This window comes from Hyaena hyaena, unplaced genomic scaffold, assembly GCF_003009895.1.
Source record: "Hyaena hyaena isolate Hyena2069 unplaced genomic scaffold, ASM300989v1 scaffold_109, whole genome shotgun sequence".
In the NCBI taxonomy this organism is placed as follows: Eukaryota; Metazoa; Chordata; class Mammalia; order Carnivora; family Hyaenidae; genus Hyaena; species Hyaena hyaena.
The window spans coordinates 940,647-962,366 of record NW_024080740.1 but is presented as its reverse complement, the minus strand read 5'-3'; the positions used below and the strand labels follow the sequence as shown (position 1 = coordinate 962,366).

Sequence of the window (21,720 nt, the reverse complement as noted above, 5' to 3'; positions counted from 1 at the left end):
GCACCCCCTCCCCCAACCTCCCCAAACTTGCACTCGAGGGCGCAGGGGAAAGCTGATGCTCTCACACCGACGGCGCAGGGTTTCTCGAGCCGGATTCCCCGGTTATAAAGCGCGGCTTCAGTGTAGAGGAAACTCTCAAAATCTTTACAAGAGAAGAAAGAAAAGCAGGAAGTAGATCCCTCCACCTCTTCCCCCTCCCTTTCTCTCCCAGTGCAGAAAACAAAATGGGGTTTCCTAGGCTTGCCCCCAGGTGCGTCGCCACTCGGAACTTCTGGCAAGAAAGGAGGGCTAGAGGGAATGTGTAGGGGAGGAAAGGCAGCGGCCAGAAAAGCGGTCGCCCGGGCTTTGGGGTTGGCGGCAGGGGAGAGGGGTTCACAGCCCCGGCCTGGGCCAGGGTGCTGCCCGGGTCCCGGCAGGGTGCGCGTGACGACTATTGAAATACCGCCCCCCCCCCCCCAACACACCGAGGCCCAAGCCGTTCCAAACTGGCAGGCTGGAAAGGAAAGGAATCGAGAAGATGGGGAGGAGGGGAAAGGAGAGGGAGAGAGGAGAAGGAGCGAACACACAGGTAAATTCCCCTCCGGGCATGCAGCGTGCCTTTTCAGGTCTAGTTTCCCAACCCTGGAAGAACCTTCTCAGAAATCCTCAGATGACAGGATGTAATTTTTTATGTGCTAATCTCCAACCCCCCACCCCAACACACACACTTAAGAAGACTTTTTTTTTTGTCACATTTATTGCTGCTGACTTCCTAGCTGTAAAATATATTTTATGCATCTTGTAATTCCCAACATAGGATTTCCCTTGGTATCCCAAGGAAACAGCATTAGGCGTACTAAAGGACAGTCAAAAAGGCGCCCACAAGTCAGGCCAGAGAGCACAGCTCTAGATCAGGCTGCAGCTCTGGTCACAGTGTAGATGTCTCTGTGCAGGGCCACAGGGAGAAGGATGGGACACGGGCCAAGGTTGCTGCGAGTCCTTCCTCTCTGCCCCAAAGAAGGCTTCACAAAGGAGAAATCCCTGCAAACAGATTCAATTTCCCATCGTTTGGAACCCGCTTTGCCACTGTTTTATGTAAAAGCAAAACAGAAAGAGCTCTTTCCTGAAAAAATCAGAGTGGTAAAGAGGATGGAGGGGAAAATGTATTTATAATACTATCTCACATGAGATGAAATCAAAACCGGGCCAAAATCCTTTCATTCCTTTCCTCCACCCTGCAATTCCCTCTCTTGGCAGGAGAAGAAATGAACCCCCCCTCCCCCCCCCACATGCCCTGCTTGCCTTACTGATTTAGGTTTATCATTGTTCTCATGTCCTGTGATCCTTTCCTCTCTGAAAGAGCTCAGATACATTTTTTATCATACACCAAGGAGTCCAAGACACTACCATTTGCCATGCTGCATCAGATTATACAACAATTGTAATAGGAAGGAAAATTTCTTTTTCTTGTTCAACAACTTCTTCTTCTTCTTCTTCTTCTTCTTCTTCTTCTGCTTCTGCTTCTGCTTCTGCTGCTTCTTCTTCTGCTGCTGCTGCTGCTGCTTCTTCTTCTTCTTCTTCTTCTTCTTCTTCCTTCTTCTTTTTCTTCTTCTTCTTCCCTCCTCCTCCTCCTCATCTCTGGAAGCTCCCATTAGAAGGGATTGTAATTTGTCTAATTGCTCTGCCAATACACAGAGGTTTTTTGGAGGGGGGGAGTTATCCACAATAATTGCTTTGGGCTTAGAATTCAGAGTGGTTATTGATGGATTTCTGCTGCTTTTTGACTCACAGGGTGGGAGGACCAGATTTAGATTCCAGCATTACTTTCTACCTGAAACAATTTGGGGTTAAACTTAAAATTATCTAAATGTTTTTGTGGTTAGACAAAAAAAAAAAACCCTAAATATATATTTTATGGCAGGACCATAAACAGGCCACATATGTATACAGACACATAAAGTACAGCACACAACATATACACGTGTACAGTTTTGCATTCATGCAGCCCCCAGTTTCTGTTTTCCTTTTTGCCTTTTTGGATCTCTGTAGAGTTTGTCTTCCTTTAATTGCCTGCATAAAACGTCACTGGCTGATTATAAGGAGGGCAAAAGGAGTATTTTTTAGAAACATTTTGCTTTCATGGTCGAAATAATTTTATTTATCCAGAATATACAGTTTAATTCCTCTATCTACACTTATTTACATGGTTAAAATAACATTGAAAAAAAGTCTTTTGAAAAGTTGAGGTCATAGATTTCAAGGCACCATTGATAGTGTCCACAGTTGCGCAAAAAAGTTCGTCAGTAAAAAAAGAGGGGGATGGGGATCCTTTGAAATGCAATAACTTACATGCAAAAAAGCTTTACACATGAATCTTTTTTGTTTCCATTTTCCAAACTTCCCCAAATGAGTTCCTTTCTTTATGACTTTCTAAAACCGCAAAACACAGCAGTCCCAAAAAAGAGAGCAAGAGCAAGCCGCCTGTCTAATAGAGTGTCCCGGAGGCCAGCGCCAGCGGGTGCTGTAAGGAGCCGGGAGGCGGCAGGTGGGAATTGATTGAGCTGGCCGCGCTCGGGTACCAGGAAGCCGAGTTCTCCAGGTAGCTGGACGCGGGGGACTGGTTGGAGGTCGGAGGGTGGGCATGAGGGTGGTGGCTGAGCGAGCGGGACGAGCCCTGGGGCTCCCACACCGCCGGAGACTGCGGCGAGTTACACGCCATGGGGTCGCTGGAGCTGGGGCTGTGCTCCGGGGGCATCTCCCCGTTTTTCATGATCTTCTTGATCTTGGATCTTTTGTTCTGAAACCAGATTTTCACCTGGGTGGGGGAACAAAGGCACACGTTACCGGGTCGCTCAGAGGCCGCCCGCGCCTTCCCCAGAGCGGCGCCTGGAGGCTTCTTGGGCTTCCAGGTGGCCCGGACCTGGCGTCTCCCTGTAGCTCGAGGCCTCAAGTCAGGGGGCAGAGCGGGTGGCCCAGCCCCGATCAGGGGCCCGAGAGGACACCCTGTCCGGCTCGGCGCTCACCGGCCGCCACAAGGGCAGGACTCGGAGGCCGTAGTTGTTCGTTCTGGTTTGGGCGGGGGGAGGGGACGCGAAGGTCCCCGCGGCGTGCGCCCACGTGCGGGCCTGCGCGGGGCGCGCCCAAGGTCTCCGAGACAATGGCCCGAGCGCCGCGCGAGGAGGGCCCGGGGCTGGCGGTGCGCGCGCGGGTGTGGAGGGCGAGGAGCCGAGTCCCCGTCTCCCGCCCAGCTACCTCCTCTCCCTCCTCAGCTTCCAAAGGTCAGAATGCGCCTGCAGCCCTGGGCGGCGATTCGAACATTCTTTTTTTTTTTTTTTTTTTTTTAATAGGCCCCAGCAGGGTTGCAGTGGGGAGGAAGGCAATGGGACCAGCAGGGGACGATTTCCCCCGCTCCACAGCGCGCCCCCCCCCCCCCACTTTGAGACCCTCCGGCTGCTACGGAGCGGGGCGTGACCCTTTAGCTCTCCTGCGCTGCCCGGGACCGCCGCGAGGCCGCCCGGCCGGCTCACCCCCAGAGGCTCTGCACGGTGAAGAGAACCAATTTCTCAAGGCCATGCGAGTGTCCTAGAAATGACCCTCCCCGGGTTTCCAGGCTAGGAAATCGGCCCCTCGGCCCTGGAGGCCCGAAGCGGGGGAGTGAGCGACGTCTCCATGCCGTCCCGACCGTCGCACGGCTGCGACGCCCGGCCGGACTCGTGGAGGTAAGGGCTCGGGGGCTGCGTCTGTCTGTGAGTTTCTGGCGGGGGCCGTCCAGTCGGTTCCGGCCCGTCGGGACGGAACCGCGCGGCCCAGCCCCGCTGGGCGCCGAGGCGGGGCTCCGGCCCGGCCGCCGCGGGGTTTACCTGCGTTTGCGTCAGTCCCAGCGAGGCGGCCAGCTCCGCGCGCTCCGGCAGGGCGAGGTACTGGGTCTTCTGAAACCTTCTCTGCAAGGCGGCCAGCTGAAAGCTGGAATAAATAGTCCTGGGTTTACGAACTTTCTTTGGTTTGCCATTCACCATCCTCACCTCGGGCTCGGCCACTTCTTTCTCTAAATAATCAAAACAGACTCTGTTAGAGTTTGTCGGCAGACAGTGTTTCGTTTGCTGAACCCTCAAGTACAGTCCTTAGGGGGCTTTGTTTATTTGTTTTGTTTTGTTTACCATGCAGTCTTCCATCTCTCCCCCGCCCAGGTCCGTATCACCTCCTTTCCTTAGCAAGACCCAGAGAAATGTGCCCCTCTCCGAAACGGTGGACAAGCCAGGTAGTTTGACTAATTTCCCACTCTATTCATTCAGGTTCGTGTGGGCTTGTGCACAGCACAGCTCCCTCCTTGGGGTCTGGGATTTAGCCCTTGCAGCAGTTCCTGATGCACCCTGACCTGTTTTTACGCCCACCCTGTGCTCACCCTCGTTTCTGGGGCGAGCTTGGCCAGCCCCTCCTGGGGCTTCAAGGGAAGGCCTTGGGCCTTGACATCCCCGTCCCACTTCTGTCGGCCTCTGTTCGGGCGCCCGCAGAGACCAGACGCCTGGGCAGGGAAGACGCTAACCGAGGTCTCCAAAGTTCAAAGACCCACAAGCAAACTATGCTCCTTCAATTCAGCAGCAAAAGGTCCAGGCCGCTGCAGACAGAGGGCCGATTATGCAGCCCCCATAATCTCTCTGCAGATCTGCGAGGGCACAGATGTGTCTGGTTTCTTTTACAAATAGACTTAATAAGTTCTTGGCCAAAAGAAAAAAAAATCTTTCACTTATGCATGCAATACACAGACACTGGAAGGAACGAAGACATACCACCCCCTGGGCTTTCTTTTAAAATTTAGCAAGAGTCACACATTGAAAAGGATTCGTTACTGGGGTGTTTTCGTAGGAAAGGGGCGGCAGGTCAGGACGAATTTCTCAAAGTCGGGAATATCGATGGGGGCGGGGGTGAAGAAAGACTTTCTGAACTCATGTTTTACAAACATACCCTGGGGCCACAAGTCCCCTTTCGGAAAAGTACCACCTTATCAAAAGTACCATCTCTGGAAGGGGTGGAGAATCTCTCCAGTGTGTGTGTGTGTGTGTGTGTGTGTGTGTGTGTGTGTGTGTGTGTGTCAAGCTCCTGGGAGTGGAAAGGGTGGAGAATGAGAACTGTGGTCTCAATTCTGCCAAAGACGGGGATTCTAATATTAGCAGGATTATTAATGTGCTAGTGGGAAGAGATCAAACCTAACCAGCAAAACCTCTCCAAGGAGCCTTCATGCCTCATAACCGCCCAAGCTCACTAACCCTCTTAAACTCTCCAACTAAGTTTCAAGGCGGCGAAAAGAGAGGAGGTGGGGAAGAGGAAGAGAAATTTTAGGCACCCCTCAGCAATCCTCCTCCACCCTTAAATGGCTTTTTGTTTTTGGAAATGCCCTGGATAAACCGCAAGGCTCTCGCGCGTTCTTCCTCTGGCGGGCTGCAGCTCCCCAGTCCTCCACCCCCACCCCGCGCGCCCGGGGCACAGACACCACGCTGGCTCGTGGCTGCTCTCAGACTAATCCCGACAGAGTCTTTGAAGCCGCCTTCTACTCCCACTCGCGCCAACCGAGCACGCTCACCCAAAATTCCAACGACTAACCTCCCCTTTATTACGCAAACGCCACTCAGGCTGCTTGATTCTTTCTTCTCTCCACCCCTACCCCCTTTGCAGCCTAGTTGGCTTCCAGAGCAGGCAAGTTGGGAATCCAGAGACTTGAGGGCCCCCCACCCCCAGGTGCCGGAGTGGACGATCCTACTAAGGAGGATTCTTCTAAGAATCCCTAAAATGCTGCTGGCCCGACAGAACGCACCTCTCTTGGTTGCAGAGTCCAGGCCCCCCTCCCTTCTGCCGGCGCGCCCCCACTGTAGTGCTTGTGGCGGCCCCCAATCTCCAACCCGACTTCGCCCCTCCGGAGTTGTGGCTGCCCCTGGATCTGCGCCCATCCCGCGCCGCCCCCTCCCCCCGCTTACCTGGCTGGCTGGTGGCGCTCGGGACGCGGTTGTAGGCGCCGCCGTACTGGTGGTAGGGGCTGGCGTAGCTGTAGTCGGCGTAAGCTTTGGCGGGGTAGCTGGCGGCGGAGCCGTTCACGCCGTGGTACTGGTACTGATAGGGGTTGAGCGCTTTGCCGTAGGAAGCCGAGGTAGGAGAGCAGTAGCCGTGCGGGGCTCCCCCCGTGGGACTGTAGTAGTCGGAATCGGTGGCCGACGACTCGGGCAAAGTTGGCGATTCCTGAGACGGATGGTGCATGGCTGCGGACGTCTGGAACGGAGCCTGGAAGTCGCCGGATCGGATGCTGGGGACCCTTCTGTCAAACACTCCTGTCATCGCTCACAGGCGGCGGCTGTCCCTGCTGCTGTGGCGGCGGCGGCTGCCCGAGTTGGCTGCGGGGCTGCGCTGGTCTAAGCAGACATGGCTGTGGGAGCGAGGGAGGAGGAGGAAGAGGAGGAGGAGGAGAGAAGGAGGAGGCGGCGGCGGCGGCGAGGAGGAGGCTGGGAGTCTTGGAGGCTCTGTCTCCGGCAGGCTGACTGATGGCTGAGGCGCAGCACAGCCTTGGTTAAATCCTTAATTGCGCGCTTACGCACAGCGGGGTGGATCGGGTTCCATTGGCCAGGGCCTCGGGAGCAGCAGCAACACCCTAACTCGTCCAACTAGTTTTAGCACAACAAAGCATTGCTTAAAAAAGGGAGAAAAAAAATGGAGGGGGGGGGGAGGAGTGGGTGGGTGGGTGTGGGTGAGCGCGCGCACGGGCGCGCACGCGTGTGTGTTGTTGTTGCTTGTTGGGGGAGGGGGTCTCAGACAATCTGTTTTCAGTGAATGCCAAAGACAACCCAGAAGCCCCAACACCCAGCTCAGTAATGTCTGGAGACAATGTATTCCAATCAGCAGCCTCGGAAAGTGCACATGTTTGGGGGATGAGGTCGGCGACCGTCTTTCCTTGTTCCCTACCTCCCCAACCCTGTGGCTTACAACTGGGGCTCCAGTGGAACTGTTGGCTGATATTGAAATGAGAAATCAAAGCAGGGCATGGGGGGAGGGAGGGAGCAGGGATGTGGGGACCAGAGGTGAGAAGGAACTGAGAACAATATTATTTGTGGGGTGCTGGGAGCCAAGTTGCAACTTATAGGTGTTGAAAATTTGTGATTTGGGGAATGGCACGAATTTGCAGCAAGCACTTCTTTCGCACAAGATGAGTACTTCTCAGACAAGGGCTGGATAAGGATGCTCAAGAATGCACGCTGTCCATTGAGCTGTTAATGGCAGAGAGAGTTCCTGCAACCTTAAATCTCTACAATCACTTAAAAATGTCATTGTCATAAGCACAAATAACTTAATGATGTCCAAATTGCTGGTCCCCAAGAAGAGCAGGCAGCCGCACATTTTGTTCAATATTCTTGTCTATGCAGATGCCATTAGAATAGAGAGTCTATAACTGTGTTCGGTGGCCAAATACTCCTGCAGAAGTGAATGGTTCACTTGTGATCTATGATCACTCCAGGACCAAGTGAGGAAACCCTAAGAAGACTAGGGAGTAGACAGGTCCAAAAGCTGTTAGGGATGAAGGTGCATGAATCCCACGAATCTCCCCCTCCTAGCTCCATGGACGTGCCAGCAAAGGGCTTGCCTTTCCAATTCCCAAATCCTGCTTTTTGTATTCTCCTTCCCTTTATTCCTGCAGCAAACATGCCTTACCTCATATGCAAAGGGAATAAAGGCTCCATAATCAAACACTTGGTACTGGAATTCCAGCGTTTGCTTTCCATGACAGTCACTCTTGCTGTAGAGGTGGTACCGCTGGAAGCTTAGAAATTTAACATAAGTCAAACTAACTACACACCCCCATATCCACTCCCCTCAAACAGGCAACTGCAGGAACTGGATCCTGATTTGGGTCCTCCCAGCATCTACCTCCAGGGAATCTGAGACCCAGAACCCAGAACCTGGACTGGACTGTTCGGGCCTCTCATTCCCTCACCCACCCACTCTCAACCAAAGAAAGTGTCCACGTTAGTTGTGTCTAGTGCTAGTTTAGCCTTACCTTGGCCATGGAGCTACTCTGACCCAAGATAGGCCGGCAGGGAGAGCCAGGGTTCTGGAACTCAGGGCAGGCGGCCCGCCTAGCTGCGGAACTGCAAATCCGAGGAACCCCACGTGCACCAACTCCTTGCTTTTGCAGTCTGGGCGCAGTAAAACTGCGGCTATCGCTGCACTGTCCTTTGGGGACAATTTCAGAGCAGGAGTGCACAGAGAAGGGGAGGGGTGTGTCACAGGGTCCCATAGCATCCCCCCTCTCCCTCCACCCCCTTCCTACCCTGGCCCAAGCCTCTTGCTGTAGGCCTGCACAGCCCTGAACTTCTCTGAGACAGTCCACCAGGTAAACAGAGCCTTGGCTGTCCACCCCCTCGCCTCACGCTGCCGATTTTGGCATCACTGTTCACCCCCTGGGTTTAAACTGTGAAGAACCTATGGGACATCAGGAAAGCAGTGCCAAACCCATAGTGCTTCTAGTTCTGGTCTCTGTGCTGGAGAAGTTCTTGGCGCCCATTGAATCACCTTACACACATCCTGCCATTTAATTACATGAATCGCTTCCCCAGAGCAATGCCAAGGATAGGTCAAAGCACCTCCTGGCAAAGGCAAGTGGAGCAGGGAGCTAGGCTGCCTTAGCTTCTCCCCACACCCCCCCCCCGCTTTTTATTTGTTATAGATTTAAAAGTTACTAGGCAAAGGGAAATAAGGTCATATGACTCTGCTCAAAACAGTTATGTCCTTAGACCTTGCTGAGAAGGCAGATTTCAACTAATAATGAGATTGGGAACTGCAGAATCTGGGCATAATTTAGAAGTTAGGGATCTGGTCAGGAACACAATGTTACAATGTTAAGTTGGTTTAGACCTTACTAAATTTTGCAGTTCCCTCCGTCAAAAGAAAAAAAAAAAAAGACATTCTGGTATTTTATCCAAGACAAAAAGGAATGGGGTGGTAGGGAAGGATTTAACGTCTTAGTTTCAATTCCTAAAGCGCTGGCCCACGTGTCAGACTAAGAGCCGCTGGCGCAGAGGTCTCTGCTGTGTGAAACCCCTGTGGGTGTGCCTCTGGAGGTCCAGAGCCTTAACTTTCTTGATTTTGATCTGCTTCTTTTCTAGCTGGACCCCACTTCCCCCTACCCTTTCAGGGGAGGGGGAGCTCTAAGTTAAAAGGAGTCTGAACACAACATAGTTCCATTTCATTGAACGTTTTGTAGTCATTGTGGCCTCCGAGCCTGCCCCCCTCTCCCCCGACCTTCGGATCCACACGCAGGGCGCAAAGGCTCTGGGAATCACGGCTCTTTGGGGAGCAACTTTTGCTGGTACTGTGGGTGGTTCTCACACCAAGGCCTGGAATTTTGTTTTAAGGCCAGCTAGCCGGATGCTATTCCCTCTTTCAAAACCCACCGACAGGCCCAGTCGTGGAGGAAAAGCTCCATGGCAGCAAAATTATCCAGAAGTGCTCTCCCCACTGAGACACGTAGGAAGAATGTGAGTAATTCCTTCTCCTGGTAGCCGAAATTTGTAAGGGGCGAGAGGGGGCGGAGGTGGGGGGCGGAATGGACCCTAAGAGAAGTGCAAGTCTTTACCATGAGCGCCACCCAGTGTCCGTGAGGGATGGCGCGCGCAAATGCCAGACGTTTCCGAAGCTGTGAGTCGCTGGCTGGACAGTGCTGGCTGGTCTTTGGGGTTCGAGTACACTACTACGTGGCTTTCCTTTCTGCTTCCAGCAGATCTTTCTCTCCACTCCATGCCCTTTTGCTCTTTTCCTTTACTACTTTTACATTCATACTTTTCCTCCCCTCCTTCCACCGGATCAGCTTTTTCTGGGATGCAGTAAGAAATCTGGCGATTTGCAGGGCGTAACGCGCTCCATTCAATCTGCTCAACCAGGGTGACTGGGAATAGTCCACGGTGGTCTTATCTCCTTGACAGTTCTGAAGAAGCAGGCCCTCTAATTGGGCAGGCCCTAACTGGCCGAGGCGCTCCAGAGCCTGCTGGTAATTCACGACTTCTCTGAGCTGAAATGGTCGTGCCACTGAGTTTGCAGGAGGAGTCCTTTGGAAAGGGGTGGGAAAGATCATTTTAATAAGCTGCATTAAACGCGGTTTTCTCCCTCTGGTCCATCTGGAAGACTCTTTACGCATAGGCTTGTGAAAAGCGGAACATCTTTTCATTGGGGCTTGAGGCTCAGTCAAATCAGTGCGTCTGAAAATATTTAATTTATGTACTTAAGATCTTTTTAATATGGAAACTATTGTTTCATTTATTTAAAATATTGCACACGTCAATCAGATGTGCCATTCAGGTAGATAAACGACCCCATAATATGATACTAGCATTATATATGCAAACTTGATACAAACAGTGCTTTTGGACTTTAAGATTGTTATCAGTGGACTACCTGCCTTTTAAACGTCTCATTCTTGGGCTGAAGCTTATTTTACTTTTTATTTGCGATGCTTTATCCATTACTTGTCTTTATCTGTCCAGTGAAAAATGCTCTCAGAGCAGTTCACTGTTATTATGTCTTTATTGATCATGAACCATGTAGAGTACTTTTCATCCCAGAAATATCAAGCACAAACAAAGCTGACTATGTCAGATATTTTGTGGAGATAGATCTGAATAATTCTATTTACAATGGAGTTTCATTTTTCTTTGAATTAGGGTTCTAAGACCATGGAATAAATTAAGGTAACAGTCTTGAAATATTATTTGATGTTTGTTTAGAAAAGATACATCTCTATGAACTGAGATGAGGTGAAAAGACAGGAATGATTGTTTCAAAAGTGGTGAAAGCTTTCAAAAATATCACAAGTTGTTGGTCATTGGTTTTGTCAACTCAACTAAATGGACTTTGTGTCTCCCAACAGAGAGCAAGACACACTGGCTTGGAACTAACATTAGAGGTGGTTCATCCTCTGAGTTAGCAAAACTGTTTAATTGCCTCACCTAACTTTAAAAGTTCTTCCCATGTATTCTTTTCTTTAAATTTTTTAATGTTTTTTATTTATTTCTGAGAGAGAGAGAGAGATAGCATGAGCAGGGGAGGGTCAGAGAGAGAGGGAGACACAGAATCTGAGGCAGGCTCCAGGCTCTGAGCTAGCTGTCAACACAGAGCCCGAACCTGGGCTCAAACCAACAAGCTGCCGCTGCCGCTGCTGAGTAGCTTAACCAACTGAGCCACCCAGGCACCCCTTTTCCCATGTATTCTTAAGGCTAAATTAACCAGGCCCAACCAAAAATGCTTTGAAGCCTTTATGAATTGACAATGAGCTTACCCAGGGAGGGAGGTGAGGGAAAGAGTATGGGAGTTGATGGAAAAGATAGGTAGAAAGAAAGATTTCTCCTGTGCTGAAATTAATTTCAGTACCCACCCTGGTCCTCTAGAAAAACGTGTTTGGAGTTCAAGAGTGTCTCTACCAACATAATCTCAAAGGATTCACTAGCAAACAATTATAGAAATATTCTGAATATATTAAAAATCCCCAGAGGGGGAAACTATTTTCCACTTAATTCCAACCTAATAGGGTTTTCCAGTTTATTTCCAAATGATAGTGCAGATCATAGACTTCTGCACATTTTATTTTTATAATTAGGACATTAAAATATGTTTATTCATTTAACTTAAACATAACTGGCTAGGAAAAGGCCTTAAGTATCCACTCTAATCTATTCTCTATGAAACGAATTTAATATACCACAGCTGAAAACACTTCAAGTTCATCTAAGTAGGAAGTAAATGGGATTATATTATTATATGTCTTTGCAAACTGAATTGAGTCATATTCTTCATCCTAAACTCAGATTTCATCTTCTTGAAAGGAGGGTTTGGCTGTGATACTATTTACAAAACCTTTATTCTTCTTAAAGATATATAAATATTCCAATTAAAAAAATACCCCTTGTGGAGTTAAAAGAAAAGTAATAGGCAGACAGGAATTCAGAGCAATGATCCAACTCTGGCAAGGAAATAGCAAAAGTGAAGCTTAAGTCATCTTTAATAACATCCTAATTCCAAGATCAGTTTAGAATTTTAAAGTTCATTGATCCTAAGCCACTGTATTTTTATGATTTGACAACACCGTAGGCAAAGATGTAAAAAACCACTTCTAAAGTCAAATTCATTCAGATTATTCAAACACTGTGAGCTGGGTAAAGCTTAGCCCATAATATATATGCACATGGGTAGATGGTATAATTTTATAGATGTTTTTGTCCTTTCTCTTAATTATATTATTTTAATAGATTAAAACAAACAGCAAGAAAATACAAAATCTTTTTCTACCAGCTGTGTTTACTACCTTATACCTTTTATAAAGAAAAAGATTCTTAAACAGGCAACCCCAGCCTGAGATAAGAGGTTTCCCTGCTGCGTTACGCAGCATAATCAATGGAAGGCACAGTGCCCACCTGGACTTGCATCCCTCTGTGCTCCTGCAGAAGAAAATTAAGGCAACAGAAAGGAAAATTCAATAGCTTTCCAAGTGAAGTGTAGCTGACACAAAAATGGAGTCACTTTTAAAAATTGTGGGCAGAAAAGATACATTACTCTGCCATACAGAATCTTTGTTATGGTCAACTTATTTAGCCCATGGGCATATATGTCAAATTTTACTTTTGCAACATTAGGTCTTTGGTTTTATTTCGCTGTCTCAACATGGTCTCAACATTAGCAAAGTACCATATGAATGTATACATTCATGTAATTTATTGCCGCATCTCGGTTTACAATTTTGGGTTTGTGAGTGCATGCACCCATGGTTTGAGTTCATTTTCATGGTTTTAACCTCAATGGGTGTATGCATTTCAATTGGTTACTTAGGAAATCAGGGAGCACTTTGGTTGCCTTTGTAACTTTCAACAGACCACACTTTGCAGGCAACATACCATGTGTCTGCGTGCACTATGGTTAGTCTAAAGTGGGGTGGGGAGGCATGGAAATGGGTGAAGGGGATCAAAAAGTACAAACTTCCAGTTATAAAATAAGTAAGTCATGGAGATGTGATATATAGCATGATAACTATAGTTAATAATACTGTATTGCATATTTAAAGGTTACTAAGAGGGTAGATCTTAAAAGTTCTCATGATAAGAAGAAAAACTTTGTAACTATATATGGAGACAGATGTTAACTAGACTTATTATGATCATTCCACAATATGTACAAACATCAAATCATTATGTTATATTCTTGAAACTAATATGTTATATATCAATTATACTTCAACAGGAAAAATAAAATAAATGGGGTTTAGGGATCACCGGAATTTTTCTTGTAAGTTCTAGGAATCCTTGGAACTGAGGAGGGAAAAGATAATTCTGTTTATGAAACTCTGGACCTCAGTTAGCCACACAGAATACACTCGGACATTGCATTAAATCCTCTCCTAGGAAAAGAAAAGTGAAGATGGAAATCAACAAATTAAATCAACAAAAAGCAGATACAGGTGGGTATAGCTGCATTCATACATGGAAAAACTGAACATATTCTATGGATATACCATTCTTTCTCTACATTTTGTTGTTTGGGTCTCTCGCTGCTTCAGGGGTATACGGTTTAATACCTTTTCCATTCTTGCCATATAATAGTTTCAGACACTTTCAGGGTCGTGTCATAGAATAACAATGCCGGGTCTCTGGTAGTTAAGCTATATTGTAAACTTGGAGAGAATAGGGAGAAATTTTTAACATTGAGAAAAGCAGTGAACCAACCATCTTTGTCCAGTGATAGTATTTTTAAAATTATTTTAATTATTTTTATCTTTTTTTTTAAATTTTTTTAATGTTTTATTTATTTCTAGGAGAGAAGAGAGAGAGACAGAGTGAGCAGGGGAGGGTCAGAGAGAGAGGGAGTCACAGACTGAAACAGGCTCCAGGCTCTGAGCTGGCAGTCAGCACAGAGCCCGACGCGGGGCTCGAACCCACTAACCGCGAGATCATGACCTAAGCGAAAGTCGGACGCTTAACCGACTAAGCCACCCAGGCGCCCCTATTTTTATCTTTTAAATGCATGTTTGTTTATTTATTTTCTTAAATAGTTTATTGTCAAGTTGGTTTCCATATAACACCCAGTGCTCATCCCAACAAGTGCCCTCCCCCATAGCCATCACCCCCCTTCCCTTCTCCCCAACTCCCATCAGCCCTCAGTTTATTTTTGAGACAGAGAGAGACAGTGCATGAGCAGGGGAGGTGCAGAGAGACAGAGTGAGATACAGAATCCGAGGCAGGCTTCAGGCCCTAAGCTGTCAGCACAGAGCCCGACACGCGGCTCGAACCCACGAACTGTGAGATCATGACCTGCACCGAAGTCGTACGCTAATCGACTGATCCACCCAGGCGCCCCCAGTGATAGTATTTTTAATGGAAGCCAGTGAATTGGGTGTGAAAGTAGAGGGGAAAAATATTCAGTAATTAAAATCACCTGGTAAATCTCTGACTTACAAGAACAATGGAAAAGATGGAAGGGAAATGGGTGGAAGAATGGAAAGCAAAAAGATAAAAACCGCCAGGCATTAAGAACCACCTGGTTGTGGGACACCTGGGTGGCTTAGTCAGTTAAACATCTGACTTCGGCTCAGGTCATGATCTCGCGGTTCGTGGGTTCAAGCCCCGCATCAGGTTCTGTGCTGGCAGCTCAGAGCCTGGAGCCTCTTTCAGATTCTGTGTCTCCCTCTCTCTCTGCCCCTTCTCCGCTCATGCTCTGTCTCAAAAGTAAATAAACTATTAAAAAAAAAAGAACCACTTGGTTGTTTTTGAATTAGAATCATCACTGAAGCGGCATTTAGGAAAAAGCACTTGTCCACCCAAGGTTTGTCTTTTGGGGAATATTTCCTAGAAGTTGGAATGACTGAGATAGAAGGTGCTAATGACTTTCCTGTTACTTGGACTAGGGTCATTAAAATTTGATGTGGCTCTAAATGTCATAAATGTCACTTCAGGAAAAAATGTTCTCTAAGTTTTTCTAATATATTGTTGGACTCCATTCCTCTACATAGTATTATGGCAAACGTTTGGCATGTCATTTGCAAATTTTATAGTCTTTCAATGTTTTTTTCCAAAGAGATATTCCATATAATTCACTTGACTTTCACAGTAGCCGAAAGAAGCTAAGTGAGGTTGTTATGTGTGCTCTTCAACTCTGATACATTTGCAGTTTAAGTTGAACGTGCTCACACTCCATATTGGCACTCCTACCCCACCCTTTATGGGTGGTTTTGAGCCATGATGTGGTTAGCACTGCTGCGAGGCACTACTGTCGGGAGTAAAGCACCTGGCCTTTGAGGGCTGGTGTGAATGCTGCCAAGTGAGTGTCCCTTTCATGCCACACTGTGCTTGGAATATCTGGGCACGGAATTGCTGGCTCACAAGGGGTTGCCCTCTCTCTCTGCCTGGCCTACTTCCTCTTTTCCTCCTCCTACCATCCTTGCAATCCTCACTCTCTCCATGGGTGTTGAGTCTGTTGGTCCCTGTGGGTCACCTGAGAAAGGGGGATGCCTGGCTCAGCTCCCTCGTGTCCGTGGAAGACAAGTTGCCGCCTCCGCTGCACTCCAGGTTGTTGGGCCAGAGGGAGGTAGCACCAGTAGGAACCAGGGGTAAGGACTTCCTATTTGTTTAGCTCCTTAGAATAAATATCCATTTCAAATACATGTATTTTGAATTTGTACTCCTGAAATATCCATTTGACAGATTAATAAACTGAAGCCCAAAGAGTCCACTTTCATGATAATAATAATAATAGTACTTGAATTTGCTTAGAGGTTTAAAGTTAAAAAAAACAACAACAGAGGGCTCTCATATAATTTATATTTACCTTCACAATATTCTTGAGAGGAAAGTAGAGCTGTGAGAAACCTGACTTCCTGATTTCCTATTTGACATACACTACATAAAACTGTACTGTTACCTAAGAGTAGTCAAAATTTCCCATGGTCAAAATGCTATCTGTAGACACACACACACACACACACACACACACACACACACACAGGTAGTCATTGACTAAAGCAAATTTCCTCCTCTTTTAATATCAAAAATAACACCCATTAGGCAATGACTGTGTGCTAACTGCTTTGGGTGTGTTATTTTATTTCATCTTTACAACAGCATATACGGAGGTACCATTGTTTACCCATTTATATTGAGGAATGAGAGACAGAGGATAAGAAACTCAATTAGGCTCCCGTGGCTAGTAAGTTTATTACATGGGAAAATCCTCAAAACCAGAAATCGTACACTCTATGGAAAAGAAAACCAAAAGTTTCGTCTTTAGATATCGGAATAACATTTCTGTTGATCTTCTCCTTTTCTTTGTATTCTTACATTACAGACATATGCAATAACTCTTTTAGTTACAATGGTTTGTTTATGTCAACGATTTCCTTTTCCTTTAATGAATCACACTTTTCTTTAGGATCAGTTGCTGGATATTAGCATCCACAACTCAGGAAATTGAACTGGGATGTGAGTTATATCTAGGAGTGTGGGGGTGAGTTAGCATTAGAGCCAGGAAATTCAGGTTAAGTTGCTCTAATAGAAAGCTTAATTCCATAACTGATATTAAATGTCCATGAGCAGTTGGTCCCTGGAATTAACTATTGACAAACCCACATAAAACCAAGCCAGAGATCCTATTCCACCATTTACCTCCATTGTTTCCTTTCTCCCACCCATCCCCCTTCACATTCACATATGTATCTCACACACCTATCTATGGACTATTCTGGGAAAATTTTCAGTTATATGTTATGTGTAGGGTGACTATATATTGTGTCATTCAAACCAGGACACTTTTAAAAGTGAAAAGGGGATGGTAATAATTACCCTACAATAACAGGAAGAAGCTGGAATGTTTCTGGCCATACCTTGATTTTTATGGTGTATTTCTAACAGTTCTCAAAGTCTATCAGGAGGCCATCTTGGGAAGTTCTGTCCAGTAGCCTGGCATCATGGGAATTTGCATGTTGACAGAGCAGAGATTTTCTAGATGCCTTGGATTTGAGTTACTTGGCCTAAACCCAGGAGATTAGTTAGGGATAGTCAGGACCACCTCCTGTAGTAGTGCAAATTGAGCCCTGCACAAGGATGCCATGAAAAAGGAAAATGGGAGCTGAAATCCAGCCCTTACCATACTTACCTAGCCATGTATAAAGGCAGAGGCTGTATTTGCCCCAAGAAAGTTGCATCTGTTTCTAATTCACACAAACTCACTAGACTCTAACTCTCACTATATAGATTGGTGGGATCCCTGAGTACAACAGAGTCCAATCCTTTGTCTGACTTTTTTATGTGTTGACTCAAAATCCCTTATTTCATTTTGATTTTTATCTTTTTAATAGTCTTGGCAGAGATCACGCCTCTGATTTTTAAAATCGTTTCTTCTGAATCCCCCACATAATAGAAAACTTCAGAGAACTGAAATCCAAGGCCCCCAAATGCACAAAAGCATACTGAAAGGTTTTGTTTTTCTTTCAGCTTGGACCTTCTAAGGCTTTTCCAAATCTGATGTATAGGGAGGATAAATACTATGCCTAAACTAACCATGCGTTAAGGGGCTGTGTTTCTTTTCTTTTGTGAGGTGTGCGGTGTATAACAAAGATAATCTCTCTCATTGCCTAGGTGTCTTCAAAAAGCAAAACTTGGAGAACTATTACCTTTCACGAAACTTTTCAAATGTACTCCCTGCCCTTGCCAAAGATAGGATGATCTGGTGCAATTAATGTTGGACCATAGACCCAAAAAACAATGAATGTTTCAAACACAAATTGCTTTTGAGATTTATAGTCCTATTCTGGGCTTGAAGATATTCATGTAGGAAATTAACACAGAATTTTAATAAAAACTCTTTGGATAAAGAAAATTAGATGAAGGATGCCAGTTTGTCTTTTAAGTTGCTTGAGTACATCTGTCATAACAGACATTGCCCCAGATTGTGGAACCCTTTCTGTCTAACATCTTTTAATGGTAGTAGAACTTACAGTGCCATAATTTCCTTTCATTTTTGACAGTGTTATACTATCTTTATAGACTTACACTGACAGCATTTCATCTTGACATCATTAGATCATCTCACCCGACTTTTGCATGGCGCACATCATTACATTATGGTGATGGCGCTATACAATTACCAGTGAAATGAATAGGGTATTAACATGATCACTGAAAAAAAGTTGGCATGTACAGATATAGTATTCTTCATTTGAAAGCATTTTATAGCTATTAATTAGTCTGCCCAACACTCCTGGGATCCGGTGAAACTTCTCCTCCTCCTCCTCCTTCTTCTTCCTCTTCTTCTTCCTCCTCTTCTTCTTCTTCTTTCTTCTTCTTCTTCTTCTTCTTCTTCTTCTCCTTCTCCTTCTCCTTCTCCTTCTCCTTCTCCTTCTCCTTCTCCTTCTTCTTCTTCTTCTTCTTCCTTTTTTTTTTTACACCAAGTAGGATAATGAAAGAGGCTGACTTTCATTAGATAATATATACAGGACCGGGCAGTGGCTGAACTTTTCTTAACTTCTTTGACTTTTTTGCCTAAAAAAGTTAGCTATAAAGATATGAAATTACTAATCACTGTCTTCAAAAGCTAGGCATGTAAGAAAATTTCACTTCATTTAGAAATTCCACTTTTCCTCCTTTTCATTTCATGATTATCATGACAATTAATGAGAGTCAATTCTACCACGTTTTGTGAATGTTGGTAAATACATAATCTGGGTTTTTTAAAGGTTTCAATTAACAAAATGGAACTGATTTTGTTTGAGAAAAATTACTCAAGTTTTTATCACTAATCAGGAAGTCATGTGATTAAAACTTAAGTAATTCTTCTTATAACTTTAGGACTATACAGCTATTGATCATTGAAAAGCCTTGATATTTCCTTCATATTTTTTCTAAAATATGCAATAATGATAATGCCTGACCAAGGACATCCCATACTTGAGACTTTATATGTTATCTGGGTAGGAGAGGGTGGGCCAATTGTCTTTTCCTAAATTTCATAATTTACCTTCATTTCCAGTTTTAAGGTGATGGTATAAATTGGTTATAAAAAATTAGTCAAATTTTTTGTCTACTTTCTGAACCTCAGTTTTCTCATTTGTGTAATTATGAAGAAAATGTTGATTGTAACGATTGTCATAATGGTAAATGAGATGTCAGATGTAAATAAATCTCTTGGCTCAGTGCTTGGGCATAGTAGGCTCTCAATAAAGAGGAACAATTACTATAACTTGAGAGAGCTTGACTAGCCTGGGAACTAGGGCAGAAACTTTGGTGGCTTGGGAGCAGGCTTCTCAGGGGACATTTCTTCACTCTTGGCCTTTCTTTTGCTAGGTTTACACTGCCAGGATAGGGCAACATTCCAGAATCTCAGGGATTATTATTTTACTTGGACAGTCTTTGCAGTGATTCAGCAATGAAAGGGAGCAGTGTCAGCAGATGGAGCCTGGAGATGGATCAGAACCAGTTTGTCAAACTTTGATACTATTTTACCAAACCTATCCCTGCTCGCCTGTAAAAGGAAGGAACCAAATGAGAAGAATATAAATTTTCTCCTCAGTTGAATAGAGTTGTAACTCCTGGGATTATACGCATGTCCATATATATTGACCTATTTGCAGTTACATCTATTTTGTGACAAATTAGTGTTTCAACCAAGTGAACTTTTGAGGTCAGGGATATTGCCTATTTTATATCTTATACTCAACTTTCAGTCTTTTCTTATACCTTTGAATTTACTTTTTCCTTTTCACTCCAGCCTCTCTACTTTATTCTAAGCCCTCCTCATCTCAAACCCTGCTATTGCAATAGCTTAAAATTGGTCTTCCTACTCACAGCCCCTCCATGTTCCATGCCAGCCACCTCAACCCTATTCTGCCTCCACAGTGATAGCCATTCCTTACCAGACGTAGTCTCAACTCCACACTATGGCATGAAAGGCTTCTGGAGTCTGGCTCTGACCACATTGTTCCAATATATCTCCGTCTCCTTGGCCTCCCCAATCCTATTTCCTCAGTCAAGCTGATTTCTCCCTTGTTCCATATTACATGACAAAACTTTTCACCTCTACATCTTTGATTGTTCTCCTCTATATTGGGATTCAATGTAGAAAGCAGAAGTCATTCTAGATGTTTCAGGCAGCATGCGACAAGTAGAGGCAGTGGGTGCTTGCAAAAATGTTAGTAGGGCTGGAGGAAGAGTCTAGGCTGGGCCTCCAAGGCTGATTCCTGGAGCACCGTGGAGGCTCCTACCAGAAGGACTTAATTCACAAACACATTGGAGCAATCCAAGGCAGGATCAGAAGCTGCTGCCATCACTGCTACTGCAATTGCCTCTCAACCAAAGAAGCTGGAGAAAAAATAAACATAAGAATGTGACTGAGATGAAAAAAAATCCCAAATTCATATTCATACCCTGTAGCTAGCAGTAAAGAGCTAAAGGTATGAAAATGGCTTCTCTTTCACCTCTGCTTTCTACATGTAATATGGTGCCTATCGTTGCAGTCAGAATCCTAATTGCAAAGAAATCTTGGTGTACCTGAAAGCAACTAGAAAGAAGGTGAATGGAGGTTGAGAGAGCAAGTCCATGGTTTTAATATATGTCCTTGCTCACCTCTTCTATATATAATATATGATGTATATATATGTATGTGTCATCACAACATGGCCTGCCCTCTTCCTTATTTACCAAACTTTACCTATTTTAAGGCTTCATTCAAATGTCTCCTTCTCTAGAAAATAGCAAGCAGTGTCACTGGTAGACTTTTATACTTCCTAATTATCCTTAACTCACATTGCAGAGATGGTAAACATGTGGTTCACACAGCCATATCCTGCCTCCTTACACCCCTGTGTATAAGTGAGATTAAAACACAAGATTTATTCAGCCTGGCATTGGCCTCAGAATCCTTGTTACCCCAGTACTCAAGTCAGCCCCAGGCAACTGGTAGATAGTGATGCTTCAGATGAACCTTGCTTGCTATCTCTGATGTCTATACTGCAGACATCTGGACAGCTTTTGATTTCATTGCATTTAATTCTCTTTTTTAATGTTTTATTTATTTCTGAGAGAGAGAGACAGCATGAGCAGGGGAGGATCAGAGAGAGAGGGAGATACAGAATCTGAAACAGGCTCCAGGCTCTGAGCTAGCTGTCAGCACCGAGCCAGATGCGGGGCTCAAACCCACGAACTGTGAGATCATGACCTGAGCTGAAGTCGGACGCTTAACCGACTGAGCCACCAGGCGCCCCTCATTGCATTTAATTCTAACGTGATTGTTCCCTGATCTCAAAGCATGATGGTCTGTAGTAAGATACCTGTGGATGTGTTGGGAAAACTAAGTAGTCCCCAAATCATAGATTTTCTTTTTTTTTTTTTTTAAATAGTTTATTGTCAAGTTGGTTTCCATATAACACCCAGTGCTTATCCCCACAAGTGCCCTCCTCCATTCCCATCTCCCCCTCCCCCCACACCCATCAGTTTGTTCTCAGCATTCAAGAGTCTCTCATGGTTTGCCTCTATCCCCCTCCCCCACTGTTTCCCCCCTTCTTCTTCCCCACGGTCCTCCGTTAAGTTCCTCCTAATCCTCCTATATGTGCAAACATACGGTATTTGCCCCTCTCTGCCTGACTTATTTCACTCAGCATAACACCCTCAAGGTCCATCCATGTTGCTACACGTGGCCAGATTTAATTCTTTCTCATTGCCATGTAGTATTCCATCATAT

The 21,720-nt window shown here is 45.6% G+C and overlaps 1 protein-coding gene across 1 annotated transcript; it reads right to left on the bottom strand.

Annotated features, from left to right (window-relative positions):
* Positions 1–2,108: 2,108 nt before the first annotated feature.
* Positions 2,109–6,554, bottom strand: DLX5 (distal-less homeobox 5). The gene is made up of 3 exons (XM_039236264.1): positions 5,949–6,554; positions 3,840–4,024; positions 2,109–2,794 (listed from the first exon to the last, which is right to left on the bottom strand). The coding sequence occupies exons 1-3, from the start codon at positions 6,301–6,303 to the stop codon at positions 2,465–2,467; spliced, it is 870 nt and encodes a 289-aa protein (XP_039092195.1). The 5' UTR covers positions 6,304–6,554; the 3' UTR covers positions 2,109–2,464.
* Between the last annotated feature and the right edge of the window lie 15,166 nt (positions 6,555–21,720).